The sequence below is a fragment of the Xiphophorus couchianus genome, chromosome 24, assembly GCF_001444195.1.
Source record: "Xiphophorus couchianus chromosome 24, X_couchianus-1.0, whole genome shotgun sequence".
NCBI lineage: Eukaryota > Metazoa > Chordata > Actinopteri > Cyprinodontiformes > Poeciliidae > Xiphophorus > Xiphophorus couchianus.
Window position 1 is genome coordinate 11,374,420 of NC_040251.1, and position 18,978 is coordinate 11,393,397.

The 18,978-nt window shown below is 38.9% G+C and overlaps 1 protein-coding gene across 1 annotated transcript in view; it reads right to left on the reverse strand.

Moving 5' to 3' along the window:
- itga5 (integrin, alpha 5 (fibronectin receptor, alpha polypeptide)) overlaps positions 1–18,978 on the reverse strand; it is a 48,800-nt gene that overhangs the window by 3,688 nt on the left and 26,134 nt on the right. The window contains exons 15-27 of the mRNA XM_028010282.1: positions 18,782–18,895; positions 16,396–16,451; positions 15,864–16,021; positions 14,100–14,237; positions 11,096–11,163; positions 8,697–8,847; positions 8,519–8,611; positions 6,703–6,782; positions 6,517–6,597; positions 6,317–6,422; positions 4,530–4,688; positions 3,858–3,965; positions 364–477 (exon numbers count right to left, since the gene is read on the reverse strand). Of these exons, the coding sequence (XP_027866083.1) occupies positions 364–477; positions 3,858–3,965; positions 4,530–4,688; positions 6,317–6,422; positions 6,517–6,597; positions 6,703–6,782; positions 8,519–8,611; positions 8,697–8,847; positions 11,096–11,163; positions 14,100–14,237; positions 15,864–16,021; positions 16,396–16,451; positions 18,782–18,895 (1,426 nt within the window). The remainder of the gene's footprint in view (positions 1–363; positions 478–3,857; positions 3,966–4,529; positions 4,689–6,316; positions 6,423–6,516; positions 6,598–6,702; positions 6,783–8,518; positions 8,612–8,696; positions 8,848–11,095; positions 11,164–14,099; positions 14,238–15,863; positions 16,022–16,395; positions 16,452–18,781; positions 18,896–18,978) is intronic.

An 18,978-nucleotide genomic window follows, 5' to 3' on the forward strand; every position in this document is an offset into this window, starting at 1 on the left:
GGGTGATGAATACATGACTGTAGAACAGTCACAATAACCAAGAATAACAAAAGGAAACTGTTTTTACAGCAATCTGGAGTTCCACAAAGCAACAGTTTTGTTTCCTGAGACAAATATGTGATTCCACTCAGAGTGGCAGCTGATCCAGAACCATTACAAAGGCCAAGTGTGCACAAACAAAATGTGTTATTGAGTTCTGCTTTGAGGTTTTCACTTTTTTTGCTTCTTAGACCCTGCCAAAGCCTGACATGAGAAAATACACAAGCACTAGGGGGAAGTATTTTGTAGCTCTTTCCTCTGGTGGAAACACATGTTCATGTATGAAGAAGGCAGCTTGAATGGCAAGGTTGTTCTCCCACTAACCTCAGTGAAGGTCTCGGCCCAGACGCGCGAGCGCATTTTCAGGATCGCAGTGGTTCCCTTCTCCAGCAGACCAACGTTGCACTGGAGCGTCCAGCAATCCGCATTAGAGCAAGACTATGAAAAAAAAAAGAAGAAGAGAATGTTGTAGTAAAAACATAATCTCCACAAAAGTATCCCACAACATAACAAGCTAAAGTAAATGCAGGTGAGATTTTATATGGCAAAACTAAAACCAATCATGGTCATAATGCTTCAGGACACATAAACGTAACAAAGAGCCCAATGTTATTATCCCAATTCCACGCCTGCTTCGAATTAGACTGAAGGAATGTCATGAGACTGTAAAAATGCAGCATGCACAACTTGCCACATTATTGCCCAACCACTAAACCCGGCCCATTTTTCTCAAGACTGTAGAATACACATCTTTATTAGCTCGCAATAATGCAGCTTTAACATTTTACAACATGCACACACTGTCCTTTAGTGCCAGTGCTAAAGCAAGACCACCCCCGCTCTTGTGGGTTTCATTGGGTTTCCTGCAGGAAAGCATTAGTTTACTTATTACACCAAGGAGGGAAAACCCAAGAGAAGAAGAGTGCAACCGCCCAGTTCCTTTAGTCTGAGTCTTAGACAGACTAAATGAGTATTGAAACAGACAGGGAACAGATCAGTTCACTTCCTCCTGGTGGAACTGCTGCATGCCTGGGGCCACACGGGGCCACACAGGTCTGAGAAAATACAGGAACAATTAAGGTCGTCTTGAAGCTACATTTCACAAATTCCTCACGATGGGATAATCCATGAGAGGTTTCTGGTGTCACTGTAATGTAACAGAAAAAGATTTTGAACTGACATCAGTCCTGCTGTATGCAGAAACAAAGTGACACCCTGAAAACACGGCCCTCCACCGCCCTATCTCTGGATCCAAATCAGTTTGTTGAGACACTTCCTTTGCCTCTTCTGTTCACCAAGTTTCAGGAAATATCCCTTTGTTATTTTACTCATTATCTTGACAGCTAGCAGACAGAGATAACCTGCACTCTGGGTGTATTAAAATAGCCCATTAATGGCTCTAGTGACTGATTGGAGAGGAATTTAGAAAGCTGATTTAAAGTTCTGTTTGGAAATTGTTTTACAAGGCTAACACCGATTTAGCTATGCCAATTTCCTTAATTTTGCGAGATCGGTGATTGGCTAATTTTTACATGTGAAACAGATCTTATCCACTGATCTTATCTACATCGACAAAGGTCTAAAAATCAATCACTGTCCTTTTCTTTTCTGCTATTACAGATGTTTGACAGACTGGCCCACTAGGTCATGTCTGCACATTTACAGTTAACAATAGTGACCCTACTGTTGCCAATTCAGCAACTTTCTTGCTATATTGAGCAAAATTTCAGACAAAAACATTGAAAAAAATTGGTATTGGCTAAAATCGGAATCTGCAGGTTGGTAATCGGCGATCGACCCAAAAACTGCAATCGGTGAACCCCTAAGTACAACCAATTAATGAAAGACAAAACAGAAGTTGGTCTTTAACAAGTAGTCGGTCTTCAACTGTAATCTTTAAAATAGACTCTGTTTTAATACAGAAGTCTATCACACACTTTTGAAACTTTCAGAATTGATAATAATTTTAGAGGAGGCAAGGCGAGGCTTTCAAATCTAAGAAGACTGTATCAATTATCAGGCATGGTGCCGACAGCATCATGTCACAGGTACTGGATGTACAAATTGATAAGTATAACAATATCCACATGTTTGAATTGGATGGAAATTGGACACAACTGGACGTCCCAGCAGGACAATAATCCAAAACATACACCAAAATTCATCTCTCTAATACCAGGTATTGCATAGGTCTTCTTCACTGTATTAAGAGAACTTGTAATGTCGATGTCGAGTTGTAATTTTCACTACGTTCCCTTCTGCATCTTAATCACCAAATATTTCATTCACTTTGAATATGTTGCTGAATTTAAATGGAAACTGGTTCACGCAACTGCAGCACAGATATCAACCCAATAACAAGTCAGACTGACTGCATTTCTACAGATTGCATTTGTTTTTAAGACTTAAAAAACTGGATATTAGTATTAACTAATGAGCCAATCATCACCAAACACTCAGAACCAGTGTTGTCCAAGACCATCAAAACAACAGATTTTAGACCGAAAAAAACTGATTTTTAAAAGCCGTTTATTATGAGGTCAGTTATAATCAGTCCTTTGTGTTTCATAACCTCCACAGACACGACTGCTCAGAGAAAACTGAAGAGAGGGCCGCTTCATATTCAAGTGTCACTGAACATGCTTTATAAACAAACACAGTCAGAAGAGCCTGGTGGGAAGACAAAGAGCGGTCCCTGTCCACAGATAAGGCAGTGGCCAGCAGCTTGATGGATCAATAGGACCAGTGTGTAGCGGCATCAGAAAACCCAGAGCCAATAAAGGGAGAGGAGGCTGAGGGAAGTGGTGCATCTGAGGCAAAAATCCCACCCCATGTCCATGTCTGCACAGCGTTTCACTGCCCAGCTAACTACTAACGGGTCTTTAATCTTAATTGCCACAACGGGACCAATATGTGCCCTCTGACCCCTCCTTTTTAATGGCATCATAATTTGATTATCCAGTCCCCAGAGAGAGACAAAGCCAGTCAGGGGTTTGCATCCACTTATCAACATGAATGTTATATTAGTTATGGGCTTTTAATGATGCATTGAATTGTTTGTTTATTTTTGATGTAAAGGATTATAAAGCAAATAACAATAATCACTTTTAAAGCCCTTAAAAACAGTGTCAACATTATACACACCAAACATGCCATATACAAACATCAGATAATAATTGAATTCCTTTTCAGAATAAGAATTTTTTTTTTTAACTAAACTGTAGCAACATAGCGTTCCTTAAAGCTTGACCATTGCAGCAAATGATTCATTTGGAGCTACTAAAATACTTCTAACATTTCTGCTCGACTTCATATCAATACAGCGTATGTCTGATTTGTTGATTATTTTTTACATTAACCTATTAATAATTGGATAGCAAAAGGTACTTAGAAGATTATTTTCTTTACAGGATTCAACCCAGTTGAAGTTAAAACTGCTCTTGAGGAGTTCTGGATAGAATATGTTTACAACCAAAGAAGTTGTTTTTTTTTTTTTATCTTAAATGCAAAATGCACATATTTTTGTATAGTTTGGTATAATTTGTGCACTGAGGGTGTTGCTCTTTCAGCAAAATAGTATTTTTTTGATTACTGTTTGATTATTGTTTGTATACTTACTAAATTAGCTGACAATCTTCATCAAGTTTAATCCGATTAATGATCTCAGGCCTAATAACGTTAACACAATTGTGTGTAACAACTGGAGAGTGATTTAAAATACGGATTTATTTCAAATTTGAACACAAATTGCAGAAAATCCTCAAACTCAGTTGAAATTTCTTTGGGATTTTCATCTATAAAAACGATGAGTGTCTCACCAGGTTGGTCAGATGAGCAAGCGAGTTCTTGTGGACGTCCCTCCTCTCAACATGATGCTCATCAGCCTTCAGTGCCAGAACAGGAGACTCTGTCGATGAGCGCTGGAGCTGAAGAAAGACGCAAACACACAGCTCTGATTATCACAGTAAATCTACAGGCACCAATAAAGGAGTATGCTACTTTCTCTGTCAATATATTGTCTAATGTTAGCACAACCCTGAGGTTTTTTCACCATTAATCAGAAGCATGTGAGGACTCCCCTCTCAAGGATTTCCATGGAAATTCACCATACCAATTCAACAAGGAAAAAAAAAAAAAACATGAGGTCACAGCTAAGATGAATGACACCCTCCCAGGCCTGCTCAACATCTGTCATACTTCAAATGTAAACAAAAACAACTGCATGGAAATGTTTTTCCCACAGAATCCCAAAGGCTACTATTTGGAAAGGGGGTGTTGGTGCATGCTGAAGATGAGTGAGGTGGATCTCTGTGAGTGAAGGGAAGGGCTCCAACTTCAAAGCAGCGGTGGGGTAAGTGTCATGGGTGGAGCTGGGAAGCTGGGAGGAAGAGGTGGATGTGGGCAAAACATTGGGAATCTGGGTGCAGAAGGATCTCTAATTTAGCCCCATTGGGCCCAGAGAGGTGTGTGCACACATGCGAGATGCTCACTTTGAGATTACGGTGGTTCAGGTTTTTGTCCGCGGTGCAGTTGATGGGACCTTCTGTGTAGAACTCGAGAGGGTAAAGGAGATCGTGACCCTGGATGCGGAGAGGGCAGCGCAGCTCCAGCAGGGTGCCGCTGATCCGACTGGGGCCGTTGTTGACGAGCTGGAAAAAAATTATTTTAAAAAATCAAGGAAATATGAGCTTTGAGAGTAAAAAACTATTTCATTTCAAGTTTTCCCCAGAAAACTTGCTAAGCCCAGTGGGTGGGTGCTAGGGCAGTCATTCATCCAGCGACCTGTCGTCTTTTCGCGTTAAAAATGCTTGAAGTTCACAGGAATTTGAAAATATCACTTGATGATTATGTGTTATTAAAAGATTGGAAGATTAATACCTGAACACCAACTATAAAGTCTTAAAAAATGCGAACATTAAAAAAAACTTGAAAAAATAAGCAATGCTTAGCCTGGTGGGGGCACAAGTAAAGCCTGGTGGCCCACCAGGCTTATAATATACTGGGGTAAACCCTGCATTTTATTTTAAGCATACACTTTGAAAAGAGTTTTAAGATGAATTATACATATATCATACATGTATAGCATTTATTAAGATTTCTTATTGAAGCATTCAGCTTCAAGGATTAAAGGACTTATGTCTCAGCCAGAGACATAAGTTTTCATTTTCACCAAAAATTAGTTAATAGCATTATACAACAATAATAAGGGTAATCAATACACACATCATGTACAACCCTTACTGTAATCTGTTGGTATTGATAATAAATAATCTTTTTTTTGAGTTTCCAGATCTAATATTGCTTACTTTCCTTCCTGAACCGTGTCAGGTACTAGACTAAGCTTCATTAGCATCTTCAGTTTCCTTAGATTTCTGTCACTACAACTATTTTATCCATGTCCTTCTCTCTCTTTATTTTACTTTAGTTTCTAGAGCGAATAGTTTAATACACCTGAAATAAGGCAAAACTAATTTACAAGTAACTTTTCAGCGAGTTTTAAGTAAGTAATTCCTTAATATTGATGAAAAGTAGTAGTTAGAAGTCAAATAATATAACTAGTGTAACTAGTACTTTTTCATCAAAATTACAGAATTATTAAAATAAGTTCCCATTTCTTGCTGAAAAGTTACTTGTCGGTTACTTTTATCTTATTTCAAGTGTACTAAGATATTTACACTAGAAACTAGAACAAAATTTGCAAATTTTTTGTTTTTGCAGTAAAGATGAAGCATTGCAATGCAAAAAAGGTAGGAGATTCTTAAAGGGACAGAGGCCAATTTCCAGGTGTCAAATACAGCTATATTGCAATGTTGTTTTTGATATATATAGAGCAATTCCATAACAACTGAAGGTAACATAATTGCCTGATTGTGCTATAAAACGTCACTATGTTGCTGGAAAATACATAAAAGCCCTCCATTAAGTAGCTACCAATATATATTTTATTTTAACTAAATAGGGTCTCCTTTGTAAATTTAAAATCTGTTGGAGGTGTTCTGCACTTACACTGGCTGGATAGTGTATGAAGTGAGGCACTAGAGTTCAGTGAAGCTGATAAATGTTGCGACAACTACGAGTGAATGTGTACTATGACGACTCCTAAAAAGATCACAATTGATTGCTAAAAAATTCATATCTGATATGGATCTCCATTAATTTGATGGTGCAGCACAATCATGGGTCCTTTTCTTTTCCGGAATGAACAATAAAATCTAGTTTCAAACCCAATCTATCCTGTTCCCGCTGAGTGTGCACAGATAAGAGCTTGGCTGATTACCTCATAAATGTGTTCCACAGCCGGCCCGACATCCTGTTCCACCCCGTAGCTTTTGGGCACTTTCCAGTTGGCCGGGGGAAAGAAGACCTTATCTGGCCGAGACACACTTGAAAAGAGAAGGAGGGTGATGAGAGCATGTGCAGGGAGGAACTGGAGACTGAATGAACTTCAAATGAGAGGATCTCTAAAGTTGAACTCACCCCTGCAGAATGACATCAGCCTGGACCACCACCTCGGGGTTGTAGTAAACAACCTCACTTTGGGAGTTATTTTCATTTTTACTGTGAAAATAAAATAAAAAAAGAACATTTAGGTTAGCTATTAGGTTTGTACTGTTAACTCTGACTCTGAAAGTATTATAGAAGCACAGTATGCTCATAGTGTACCTGCGTATCTGGAAGTAAAACTGGACAGTTTTGTGTGTGTCCTTCAGACGAGGCACCGTAAATCGCAGACCCGCCCAAAGCTGCGAACGTAAAATTTTAAATATAAGGATCAGAATTCACAAGCAGAATCAAAACATAGTAAAGACTTACTTCCTCAGCAAAAAACGCTAAATATGTTTCAGATTAAGCTCTGCACAAATAATTCTCAGAAAACCTTTACTTTCAGAAGGAAGTGGCCCATCGCTTCTCAAGTCCCTGGTTAGGAATTATAAAGATATCTTAATCAACCATCTTTCAACCAAAATCTAAAAGATTAAAAAGAACAAAATGTCTCCACTGAATAAATTAGTAATAAACCTGAAGATCCTTCCCAAACTTGGTCATATTGTCACTACCCTGGTAATTGCTGTGCTGTCCCGTTAAATACGTGACGGGTTGTTAACAACACCTTTTCCCAGCAGGCAGTTTGGGTTACAGATGTATTCTCCACTTCCTGTCACAACATTTCCGGACACAGGAAAACTTTTTCCGTTCCATTCGCCGCCCATCCAAAACAGTGCATTATGCAAGAATCAGTCATTTGTGATGTACTACCATATGAAACACACCTTTAAAAAAGTGCAACATTTTGTTCCAGTCACAATAAAAACCGCAACATAGATTCGGCCAAATGCTGTAAAACAAATGCAGGTGATTACCTGATCAATAACTGATAAAAGCAGGAGTTTAGTCAGTTTGTTGGTACTGAGTATACATAAATATGTTAACATGATGCAAAGACAGGAAGCAATGTCATGCTTTATTTATTTCACATTATCTTTAGCATTTCTAATTGCACATTATGAATCACTTGAAAGAAGGTTTGTTGCAGTTTATTTCTTTGTTTATGTTAGACCAAGGTAGTCAACCTTTTGTTTTTGTCGGTTTCTTTATTATTTATTCTGCATTGGCTGTTCTACTCCAACTTACACTGACTGAACAAATTAAAAGTTGTTTTAGCATGTCTCACCAGGCTTGTGAAGATATCAGTGTTTTTAAGTGTGCTGTATTCATGCAGAGTTATGAAGTAAATTTGTTATGTCTGTGCATAGAAAAAGAAACATTTTAAGTCAATTCAGAACTTTTTCTGTATCGGATTGGTTCTGGCCGATACTAAGCCTTAGATTTCGGAAGAAGTGAAAAAAGTTGATTGGTGCATCTGTAAGTTGGGTAGTAAATAGTTACATTTACTCAATTACATCTACCTGAGTAACTTTAAAAAAAAATACTTCTAGAAGTATTTTTGCTGTGCTGTACTTTCTACTTTTACTTCAGTAATTTTATTATGAAGTATCGCTACTCGTACTTGAGTAAAATTTCTGGATTCTCTACCCACAGAATAAAAAACACAGACTAAAGATTCATAAGTTTTTTTATTGTGAGAAATTGATTTGGAAACAATTTCTTTTGCCTAACTTAATTATTTTTTGTTACTTATATGAATTATTGTCATTTTGGTCCACTAAATTTTACATTTTGGCCCATTTGATTATGTAATTTTTTAATATTAAATGGTCGCTAATTTGATCGGTTACTCAGTACTTGAGTAGACGTTTTACCAAATACTTTTGTACTCTTACTTGAGTAATTTCTTGGACGGTTACTTTTTACTTTTACTTGAGTAAAAATATATTGAAGTTGTGCTGCTCTTACTTTGAGTACAATTTTTGGGTACTCTACCCACCTCTGTCTGTAAAACATACTATACCTAACCCTAGAATTGAAAGAGTGTGCACTTTGTTTTACCATGTGGTAAAAGAAAAAACAGAGTTCTTACATTGGTACCGGCCTTCATTGGGTTTCCCAGATCACAGCTGAGGTATCGGGTCTGGTTCTCGGTGTCGTAGCTGCAGGTGAGTTGGATGAGGCTCTGAAGAAACAAAGAGGACACATTCAAACCATTAGCACAAAAAGGTTTGAGGATCTACAGGGGTTTTTTTAGGCATTTTCCTCACCTCATTATTGCGGGCAATGCCGCTGTAATCTGCCTCCGGGGGCAATGCCACGTACAGCTCTGCCTCGTACGCCCCTCCCTCTCCTTCGTTCCTGGCGTTGAAAGTTAAGGTCAGCGAGTTGTCATCACCAAGGCAGACTTCCTTCCTGTCGCTGAGGGCCCAAGAGAAGAAAAGAAATGATTGACGTGTTCAATTACACAACTTGCTGAAGAAATAGGTTAGCGTAAATAATAAGAGTTTCAAAAAGTCACATGTTTGTAAAGTTTGTTGGTTGTAGATGAGATTCGAAGCTTTGTGAGCGTCAAATAAATTCCTCCCATGAACCCCTCTATAGTCAATTATTTTTTAATGTTGTAGCAATAAAGTCATTCATGCAGCACAACAGAAATCAGCTGCCATTCCTGCCTTTCGCCTGCACCCTCTAGCATTCACCATTGTTTATAGCAGTGCGAGTTTGAGCGGGGAGCACAAACCTTTCTAATTACAGCCTGCTCTCGTAAATAAAACATCTGATCTCATAATAGCCTGAGCGTCAACCGTAGTCTGAGTCCAACCAACTGGCATCACACTTTAAAAACCAAACGAATAAAAACACCAAAAACCCCAAAAGCTTCAGCGACAGATTCCCCATCTAACAGGTTAGGTAATTTTCCTACAGAGCAAATAAAAACAACATCCCAGGGAATGGTAAATGCTTTCCAATGTCACTCTGTCAGCTGCTCTGACTACCATTAGGTTTCTATCATTCACTACAGAGAGGACAGAAACAACAAGAGACTATTTTGATAGCACTAATCACACTCGCCAATGGATTATTACATCCAGCCATACGTCTAAGGGGGAAAAATGAATGCAGATGGGAGATAAATATAGGAATGTGAGATCAAAATGACAGAGCAGGGAAGGGATCATCGAGGAGGCAGTCATTTTTGAGAAAAATGCAAACAGATTTTTTGGTTGCTCTCTTGTAAACAGCTATCCAAACACACTTCTTTACCTTTGCTATAAGGAGAAAAGCAGTGCTTGTTGTTTTTATGGAATGTCGTGACACCACTGTACAATGTTACGGCCATTAAAACTCACTTTCTGGCATGTTAAACGAAACAAAAACCAGCTGTATTTATGATCACGGTCTGATTTGCATACGTGAAGAGTTCAGAGAATGAGAAACTTGTTCACAGTTTATAGAGTATAGTTACTGTAAAACGGTATTCTCAGCCGTTGAACTTTTTCACCTTCTGTCACGTTACAACAAAAATCTCAGAGGGGGAAAGAAAAACGATTTTCAAAATCTTATACAAATGTAATCCTGTGGAACCTTTCACTTTTAGTATGGAGGTCAGGGATGTGGTTGTGGATAAGTTCAACATATGGTTAAATTATTAAACAATTTACCAAGCTTTAAACATATCAGAGGACTGTTCAATCCATCATCAAAAAATCCGAAACGTAACAATAGGCAATCCTATCAAGACACGGAAATCTTCCTAAACTGACAAGTAAGGCAAGAAGACTATGAATCAAAAAAGCTGAGGTTAGGAGAGACAATCTGTTGACAGGACAATTTTTCCTCCACAAAAATTGCTTTTGTGGTTAAAAAAAAGAAGAAGCAATAAGAGTTCTGCTCTGCGGTTTGACAAAGGCCATAGGAGACAGCAAACATGTGGAAGATGTTCTGGTCAGATGAGAGCAAAATCTACTACATCATCCAATTAGCATAATACAAAAGTAGAAGCATCTCGCAACCAAAACGCTTTTCTTGAGAAGGAAAAGGGAAGCTTGTCAGAGTTGATGAAATAATTAATGGAGTTAGATACTGGAAGAAAAAGCAAACTGTTAAAGGTTGCTAAGAGTTGAGAATGGGATGGAGATTAACGTTCAAGCAGGACAACAACCACAAACATTTGTCTGCTATAGAGTTACGATAAGAACTGTTAACATCCAAGCATATTCATGTGTTAGAATGGCCTAGTCAAAGGACTGAATGTTAACGCAAGCTGTGACACAATTATACACTGAAACACACTGATGCTTGTGGTTGTAAAGTGACAAATTCTTACAATGGGTTTTAATTGGGAATGGGAATTTTCTGTATTGTTTATTACTTATTGTGATAAATTTTCTTAAGATATGATTTTGATTTATCTTTGTCGCAATAAATTCCAATGAATACATTTTTTTAAAAATTAAGACTATCCATATTGTCAGGATTATTAGGTTTACTTTATTTCTGTGTGGCAATAAATATCAGTAATTAAAAAAATATGATTTAAAAATATATGCCTTTATGTCGATATCACTCACTCAGTTTGAATATGTTTGCAAATTGTTCTGTTATAATTGATTTTCTGAAATACATATGGTATGAAACTTTCATTTGAGGATGTGAGTGGACTGACCTGTGGACTGCCAGCTTCAAATCAGGAACGCAAATGTTGTCCTCTCCGCAGTCCAACAGAATCTGAGCCTGAAAGATAAACAAAGTGACAAAAATGCTTTAATATAATATAATAATATAACGTAAGTAAGTTCCCTACTCATCAGTAAACAGGATCTGTGCCACAACACGCAGCATGACTAACACATTCCACCGATCTGCCATCCACCAACCAAAGAACACCTGGACTCCACCTAAGACCGTCCCGTGAATCACCTGCCACAATGCGTTAAACACACGTGGAAACAACGAGCAGGTAGCAACTTGGAGCACAGACAGGAGATGATCCTAAGCGCACAGCTGCCAGCTCTCCCACATCACAGCTCCATGTGGAGAACCGCGCTTTCGCCACACGCTACACCACCCTGCCAACCGCCACATATGATCATATAGAGAGGAGGTGGGGATCCTCTGGCTCAGAGGACTCTGAGACACAAGATATCTTTGTTGACATGAAAACAGCGGTGAGGCTTCAGAGATTACAGCCGAGGGGAAGACAAGAAAGGAGCAGAAACGCCGCAGAGTGATTGAGTGACCGCTGAACGTGTGGCGAGGCCGCGGCAGGGTGAAGCTAAAAATGCATCCCGCTGCGACTGACAGTGTGATGATGTTTGTGACGATGTGGATAATAAATAGAAATGAACAAGAAATTACAGACAGCAAAGTGCCCTTCTTGTTATTATGCAATCCGGCGGGGGTTCTAATTATGGTCACCATGGTAACCACTATGCTAACTTGGCCACATGTTCACCCTTGACTAGTCTGTTCCTGTCAGAGGAAGGCAGGCTTATCACGGGTTCACCAACTCAGATTTAAGACATCTTATGAGTTTTAAGGACCATTAGAAGAAAATATAAGACTTATATTGCAACAAACGTACAAGATATATAATCTAACTACATAACATATATACAACTACCCGCTAATATATGCTTGCTAGCTGTATACATAGAATAAATGGCCCTGCTACAACAAATTGAAGACCTATAATTAATGTATTTTCTATACATAAATATGTATGTAATTAGCTGCTAATATTTAATATAACCTTGCTAGCTAGCAAGTGTATATTACTAGTGACCTGTATTTGCGAAATTAAATAGCCCTGCCACAACAAATTTAAGACCTATGATGAGCATATTTTTACGTGAATTTAAGGATGCACAGACGCACTTCTTACCGTCCCATCAATTAACTTCAGCAGCAACATCAGCAGGAATATCATCACAGAGAAAAATCAGACCACCAACTTGGCAGCATGAATCATTCATATTCACTCAATCAGATGATGTTATTTCAAGAACAGCAAAGGCATAGATGCACAATTTAAATCACTTCCAGATTACCTCCCGCCCCCAACCGCCACAACCAAAGAAAAAAAAAACTATTTTAACAAAAGATGTAAATTAATAATCTCCCCTAAAGCCATAACTCTTCAGAGAGACATGTGGAGTATGTTAGGATGCAAGAGAAACTCCTCCAAGAAGATCAGCCATCTCTCATTCCCCCTCCAGCTTGAAAAGAACTTGGCACGGCGAAGCGAAATGTTACAAGGCCCGCCACACATTCTCAGAACATATGCAGAAATCAATAGCGCATCGGGCGTCTGATCTAATCCAAGGCTGCGGTGCAACGGTCACTCTTCGCTGTTTACGCAGACCTCAACTGACACAATATAAGACAAGATTAATGAAATATGTTGGCAGTCTTACACTACTCCCTTTTACACACATCCATTCTCGGATCAGGTTTACGCTTTAAAAATTTGTTGTTTTTTTTCTCCAGAGGTTCAAAATTGGTGTTACAGCTCAAGCTTGTCTTGAGGTTTTAGTTCAACAACAGACCACATCTGTTAGAGGACAAATTGCTTTGATATCTGGAAGAGACATCAGTGAAAGAGACCAACAGGAAAAAGTCAGACAAATGCTGCAATCCAGAAAAAAAGACATAAACAAAAGAGTTCAAAGTATGATGATTGATTTTTCCTACATCCTCCTACCGTCAAAACTGAAATCACATATGGTGCATATTCCAAAATGGCTGGAAGGATCCACAGTCAAATTGTCAAACTTTCACCTAAATTGTTAAAAACCCAAACTGGTTCGCTTTTAGAACCAGAAACTAAATAACCAATTATGACACAGTCCTGGAACAAAGTTGGTTTACACAGATTTCAAAATTATCGGTCGATTTTCAAAACCTGAGACCTCACACGAGACGATTGAACAAAAATTCAGATTTTGGATGTGAAATCTTCCAAAACCTCTCGAGATCAATCATGAGTTCAGAGTAAACGAACATGCCTGACTGGGAAGAATCAATTGCAATGATTTGTGGAGTATATTTAACAGAAAAAAATAATATAAAGACTTCTACAACCCCCACTAGACTTTCCTTGACGAGTTTTGTCTTCTGTGTATTACGGAATTCTCTCCATATTTTCATTACCTCGCTTTCTGATTAGCTAAACATCAAATTCAACAGGCTGCGTTCTCGTTTTTCTTCAGGAAACACCACACACGCTGGAATACTGGGCCAAGACAATCAGACATGTTGAGTTTCCCCAGTTTTAGATCTTAAACCTCCTTCCAAGCAGACCAGATTACTCTTAACTCACCACACACAGCTAGAATATCTTTAAAGCCAATCCTGATAATCGGGGCGTCCTTAAACTAGTCAGAATCAGAAAAAAAGTTAAGACAAAAATCAGCAAAATCTTCAACCCTTAGAACAAATTATCTTTTTTATCCAGGCCTTTAGAGTTGGTAAATAGTTGGTCACTGATAAAAAGAATGATTAATCTGTGTGGTAAATCTTCTCACCTTCCTAAGCATTCTCTGAAACAAACCCAAATTATTAGAGAGCACTTCTCAGATGAACTAATTTTAAAAGATTTATAGACCAACAATGTTGTTTTTTAACCATATTGCTAGAAGATAAAACTATTTGAAATGACGCCTACGTACCTTCTGCTCTATAACGCTGGTGGTCTGGTAGTTGAGGATGGGCCACAGGCCATGGGAGTCAGAGGCAGCTTCTGGGTCCAAGCTGAAGTTCAAGGCCACAAAAATGGAGGAGAGTTTATCCCTGAATTCCTTCTCATCCTACAAGTAAAGAAAACACATGGAACACAGAGTTTACATAAACACCCGCACTGTAGGAATGAAGAAAATCTGTTCAAGACTAGGTTTGCTAATTTAGCAGTTTCCACTGACCATCCAAATCAGTGCTAAAGTTTTACTCAAAAAAATCCTCCACAAAACTTCAAGAGTAAAAACTGAACTCCCTTCAAAAGATTTTTACAAATTAATTTTGCAAAAAGAATTAGCAAAATTCCAAATGGCATATAATATTTTATTACAATGTCTCCTTTAATGAGAGTCTTTTATGGACTACGAATAAAACTAGACTTTCTCTTGATCCTTGACACTGACCAACAATGTAAAAAAAAAAAAAAGGGAATTAGAATCTAATACAATGATAGAAAACTAATTGTGGGTTAAACTCTGTAAAAGTAGCCACGAAGGAATCAATAGTCAGTACTGGAAAGTCAACATACAATACTTTTTATTTCCTCTCTAACTTTATGCTGGGGAAAATATGACAAAATAAGTAATCGTACACATATTTTCTGGGATTTTTCAATCATTTTGAGCACTGGAAAGATGTTAAGAAAGATATTGAGAAAATTGTTAAAAGGGAAATCCCTTCAATTGTTCTGTTCTATTTGCTCTATTAAGCCAGCTGATGTTTCCAATGCTGACCAAAAATATATTATACTTCTGTTGCCGAAGGCCAAGAAAATTAGAACTATAATGGAGCGCTAACACCAAACGCGTTTTGAGGGCGAGGCGCGTCTGGTTTCCATTCAAAGTCTACGTGGAGGCAAGTCGTGGTGCATTTTGCGCGTCTAGCACTGCACGATTTGAAGCATTTCCAGCATTTGATGCGAGCTTTTGCTGCTTCATGCAGAGCGTTAACCAATTAGAGAGACTCCGCTATGTGGCGTAGTGGAGCATTTTCTGACGTGATTTTAGAAAAAGAAAAACTATGGAGGAAAAACTAATTGTCGCTGTTTGCTCTCGTCCTATAATCAACAATCAATCAAGTTATGACTACAGAGACAGGAACAGAAAGGATCTTGCTCGGGAGAGGATCAGCGAGGAAGTTGGAATGTCGGGTAAGTTATCACTTTTACTATTTGAAAAAATTTGTGGCATTTGAGCTATCCAAATCCATCCAGCAAAAACATTGAGTCACGTTAAATAAACATATTTATTTAGATGAAATATGCAGGAGACGGTGGAAGAGTTTGAGGGACATGTATGCCAACACCGGCCTAGAGCGATTCTGACGCGCATCTAGAGCGAAATGTCAAGCGTCTGACTTCAAAGTGCACCGACGTCGAACTTGAAGTGTTGGACACGTTTTTGACGCGTGAAACGCGTTTGGTGCGAATGCACCATTACTTTGAAAAATGTGACGTCACCCAGTGTAACTGAGTGGAAACAGACTAAAAAATGTGTATGTGACAAATAAAATGACTGAAAATGGATATTTTTCAACCAGAGATGGAACATGATTAAAGTATACCTCTGTCTTTAAAGTATATTGGTTATAGAAAGTTATAGAAATTCCAACAAAAGAAAAAAAATGTGTTTCTGTTTTGAATTTTGTAAACTTGAATAAAGAGTTCCCACAAAACTCTTTACAAAACTACAAGGACATACTCTTAGGTAGATTCTTGTTTGGTCACACACACGATCCCCATGGCGAACCCTGACACGTTTCTGGAGCAAAGGCTGCTGGGATTCCAGGAACAGAGCCCTCTTCACAGCACCTTTCTGCTTGTGCTTCTGGCTGTCGAGCTGCACCTCCACCTGAAAGTCTGAAACCCAGAGAGCACACTAATGAGCATTCATTGAATGATGAATGCTCCTGAGTCACCTAATGACAGGTCTGAAAAAGCCTGCCGTAAATTCTCTGAGGCGAATGCAATGTAGCTGATGTAGCCTAAACAGAGAGGCAAGGAGAGCATCTGTGCTTAGAGAACAACGTAATTAGAGATAATAACTAATGATAAGGAAAGAGTTTGAATGCAGAAAAGAGTTGGTTATTAAACACTGCCAGAAAAGCAATCCACAGATCTATAGATCCTGTCAAAACTTCGTGTCACTGCTATGTATCTCAGATGCTAATATTGGTGACTAGTTGACAGAATACGTGCTCATAATTAAGTACAGATGTGGAAAATTGGCTCACCTAGATTGGCCGGTAGGTGTTTCCCTTCAGCAGATATGCAGTAACTCAGATTGACGCTGTTTTAGACACACAAAAAAGAAGTCAAAAATTTAATAACAAAGGCAAATGTACTAATGAAAACGATTAGGGTTAAATACACAGTTTGCACAAGACAAATAACTTTCCCTAAGTTGCTATCTAATTTTCCTCACGGTTTCCATCTCTCTTGTGTCAACTTCTTTCCAGGTTCAAATCACAAGGCGTGTGGAATACTGGGAATGCAACGAATAACGTGAGAAAGATTTAAATGTTTGGAGACAGAGCTGGCATGTGACCACACTCGCCAGCTGGGCTTAAAATGCATCAGGTCTCCGTTTCCACCAACCCGACAGCCGACACAGAAAGCAATAGCAGAGTTAAGAAGGGTGAAATTGTGAAAAGACTCGGGTTTCAGTGCTGACCAGTCAGTGGCCGTCTGTATAAGCCTGCAGCCCTCTCCCATGACATCAGCTTCGCAACATGCTTCTGCTGCTGTCCAAGTCTGCACCCGACCCCCCGCCTTCAACAGATAACCACACACAAGTGAAAGAAAGAGCAGCAGTTTGACCTGGAAAGCAGTGCACTGAAAAATGTACGCCTTCAACTTTTCCACATTTTGTCACGTCGCATACACAAACTTCAGCTTGTTTTATTGGGATTTTATGTGATAGACCAACACAAAGTGGGAGTGTTTTACAAACAAACCAAGATCAGAAAAGTGTGGCATGCATTTGTAACCCATCTTTCCTGAGTGAACATGCATTTTGGTGTATATCTATACCAACTGTGAACATCTTTAAAAGCTCAGTCTGTGAACATCATACTCCAAGTTTTGCCACAGACTCTCAAATGAGTCAAGATTTGGTCTTTGATCGGGTCATTCTAACACACAAGAGTCAAACTCAAGGCGAAATCCGGCCCACCGTTCCTTTTTATGTGGCCCTCTGGACTCCAAGTTACATCAATAATTTACTCCAATTTTTCATCAATCTGCAAAATTCACACAAAATTAACAGATCCCCACATATTTTCTGATTTTACTGCAATTTTTTCTCAAAATTCATCAAAAACATTGGGTTTAAGTGAGTGCTGCCTCAGCTTTACTTGATGTCAAGTTATGTATAGTCCGTGATCGATACAGCGATTAATAAAAAGTCGCATTTAACATCACACATTAGCGCAAATATCATAAAAATTCCTTGCACACATTTCTAAATTAGCACCACAAAATCTGTGATTTTGAATGAAAAAACAAAAACAATCACATAATCCTGGAGAGACTGATCAGTGTGGAAAGAAGTTGAATATTATTAAATCTAAAGAAACACTTTTTGAATGCAGAAACAAACAGCTCTTTATTAATATTTTAACAGCTTGATGGGTTTTATCAATACATTTTGGCACAATCGGCCCTTTAAGAACATTCAGATTTTTGATATGGCCCAAAATGAAAAAGAGCTTGACGCTCCTCATCTATACCATAAAATCCCCAGCAAAACCCAATGAAAAATTTGGCCATCACACGACAAAATGTGGAAACATTTTAAGGAGGTTCTGCAGGTCAAGAAAAAAAAAAAGGGAATCTTGTTGAAATGAAGATGAAAAACGAGAGGATAAGACGAAGGAAATACAAAGCCTTCTTTTAGGGAGTAGCAATAACTTCACTTATGTGCTCCTGGTCTGCACAACTGAATGCAAGCTCACAGGAGTCTACGTGTCCTGATGTTTCCCAGCTGTGTTCCACCACCAAACAATATCTCATTCAAACCAACTGCAGAAACCTCCTAGCCCCTCCCCTTCCCATTATCCCCCCTGCTCTCCTTTCACCCCCACCAAAACTCCTCATCACCAGGCAACATAGCATAATCAAGACATATGTGTATACAAGAGTTTCCTTTATGAATCAGGATGTGGAGAAAGGGGAATTGGGGAGGGTGAAAAGGCAGACACACGAATGCGGCGTCAACCATGCTGAGCAGCGAGGACCCGTCATCTGTTTCCTCTCCCCGTTGCTGGAGCTGAACTGCTCACATTAGGAGGAGGCCAAAAACGGCTTACAAAGCTCCCATTCAGCATGTTATTTCTCCACTTCCCAACAGCAAAGGGCTGAGATACGGAGACATTCTGAAAATAGGTCAAATAAAGTCCGCCTTCAGCGCACACCAGCACCGTGTCAGCTGACATGAAGGATATTGCTTATCAGAACAGCCTGGCAGGATAGCAGTGTTTGTGTGTGGGTGAAATGGCAACCATCATCTTATTTTTATTTTCTTTCTTTTTCCCCAGAACATTCAGGTCAAACAAAATCTGACAAAGTCAAAGGATAAAAAAAAAAAAAATCTCAGCTCAGGACAAGTTTAACACTCACCAGGAAACAAGGATGCTGGAGTTTCCATTGGTGATCACACAGCTCTTCTCCTCAGGGTTGATCATCGTTGGGGAAACTATAAGGGAGGCAACGGTGCTGACAATTGGCCGCGACCTTCAAAAAGCAATAAAAAAAGAAGAGGATATTCAGGGTTTCTAAAGACTTTTCAGGTCAAAACTCAACACTTTTTCAGACTG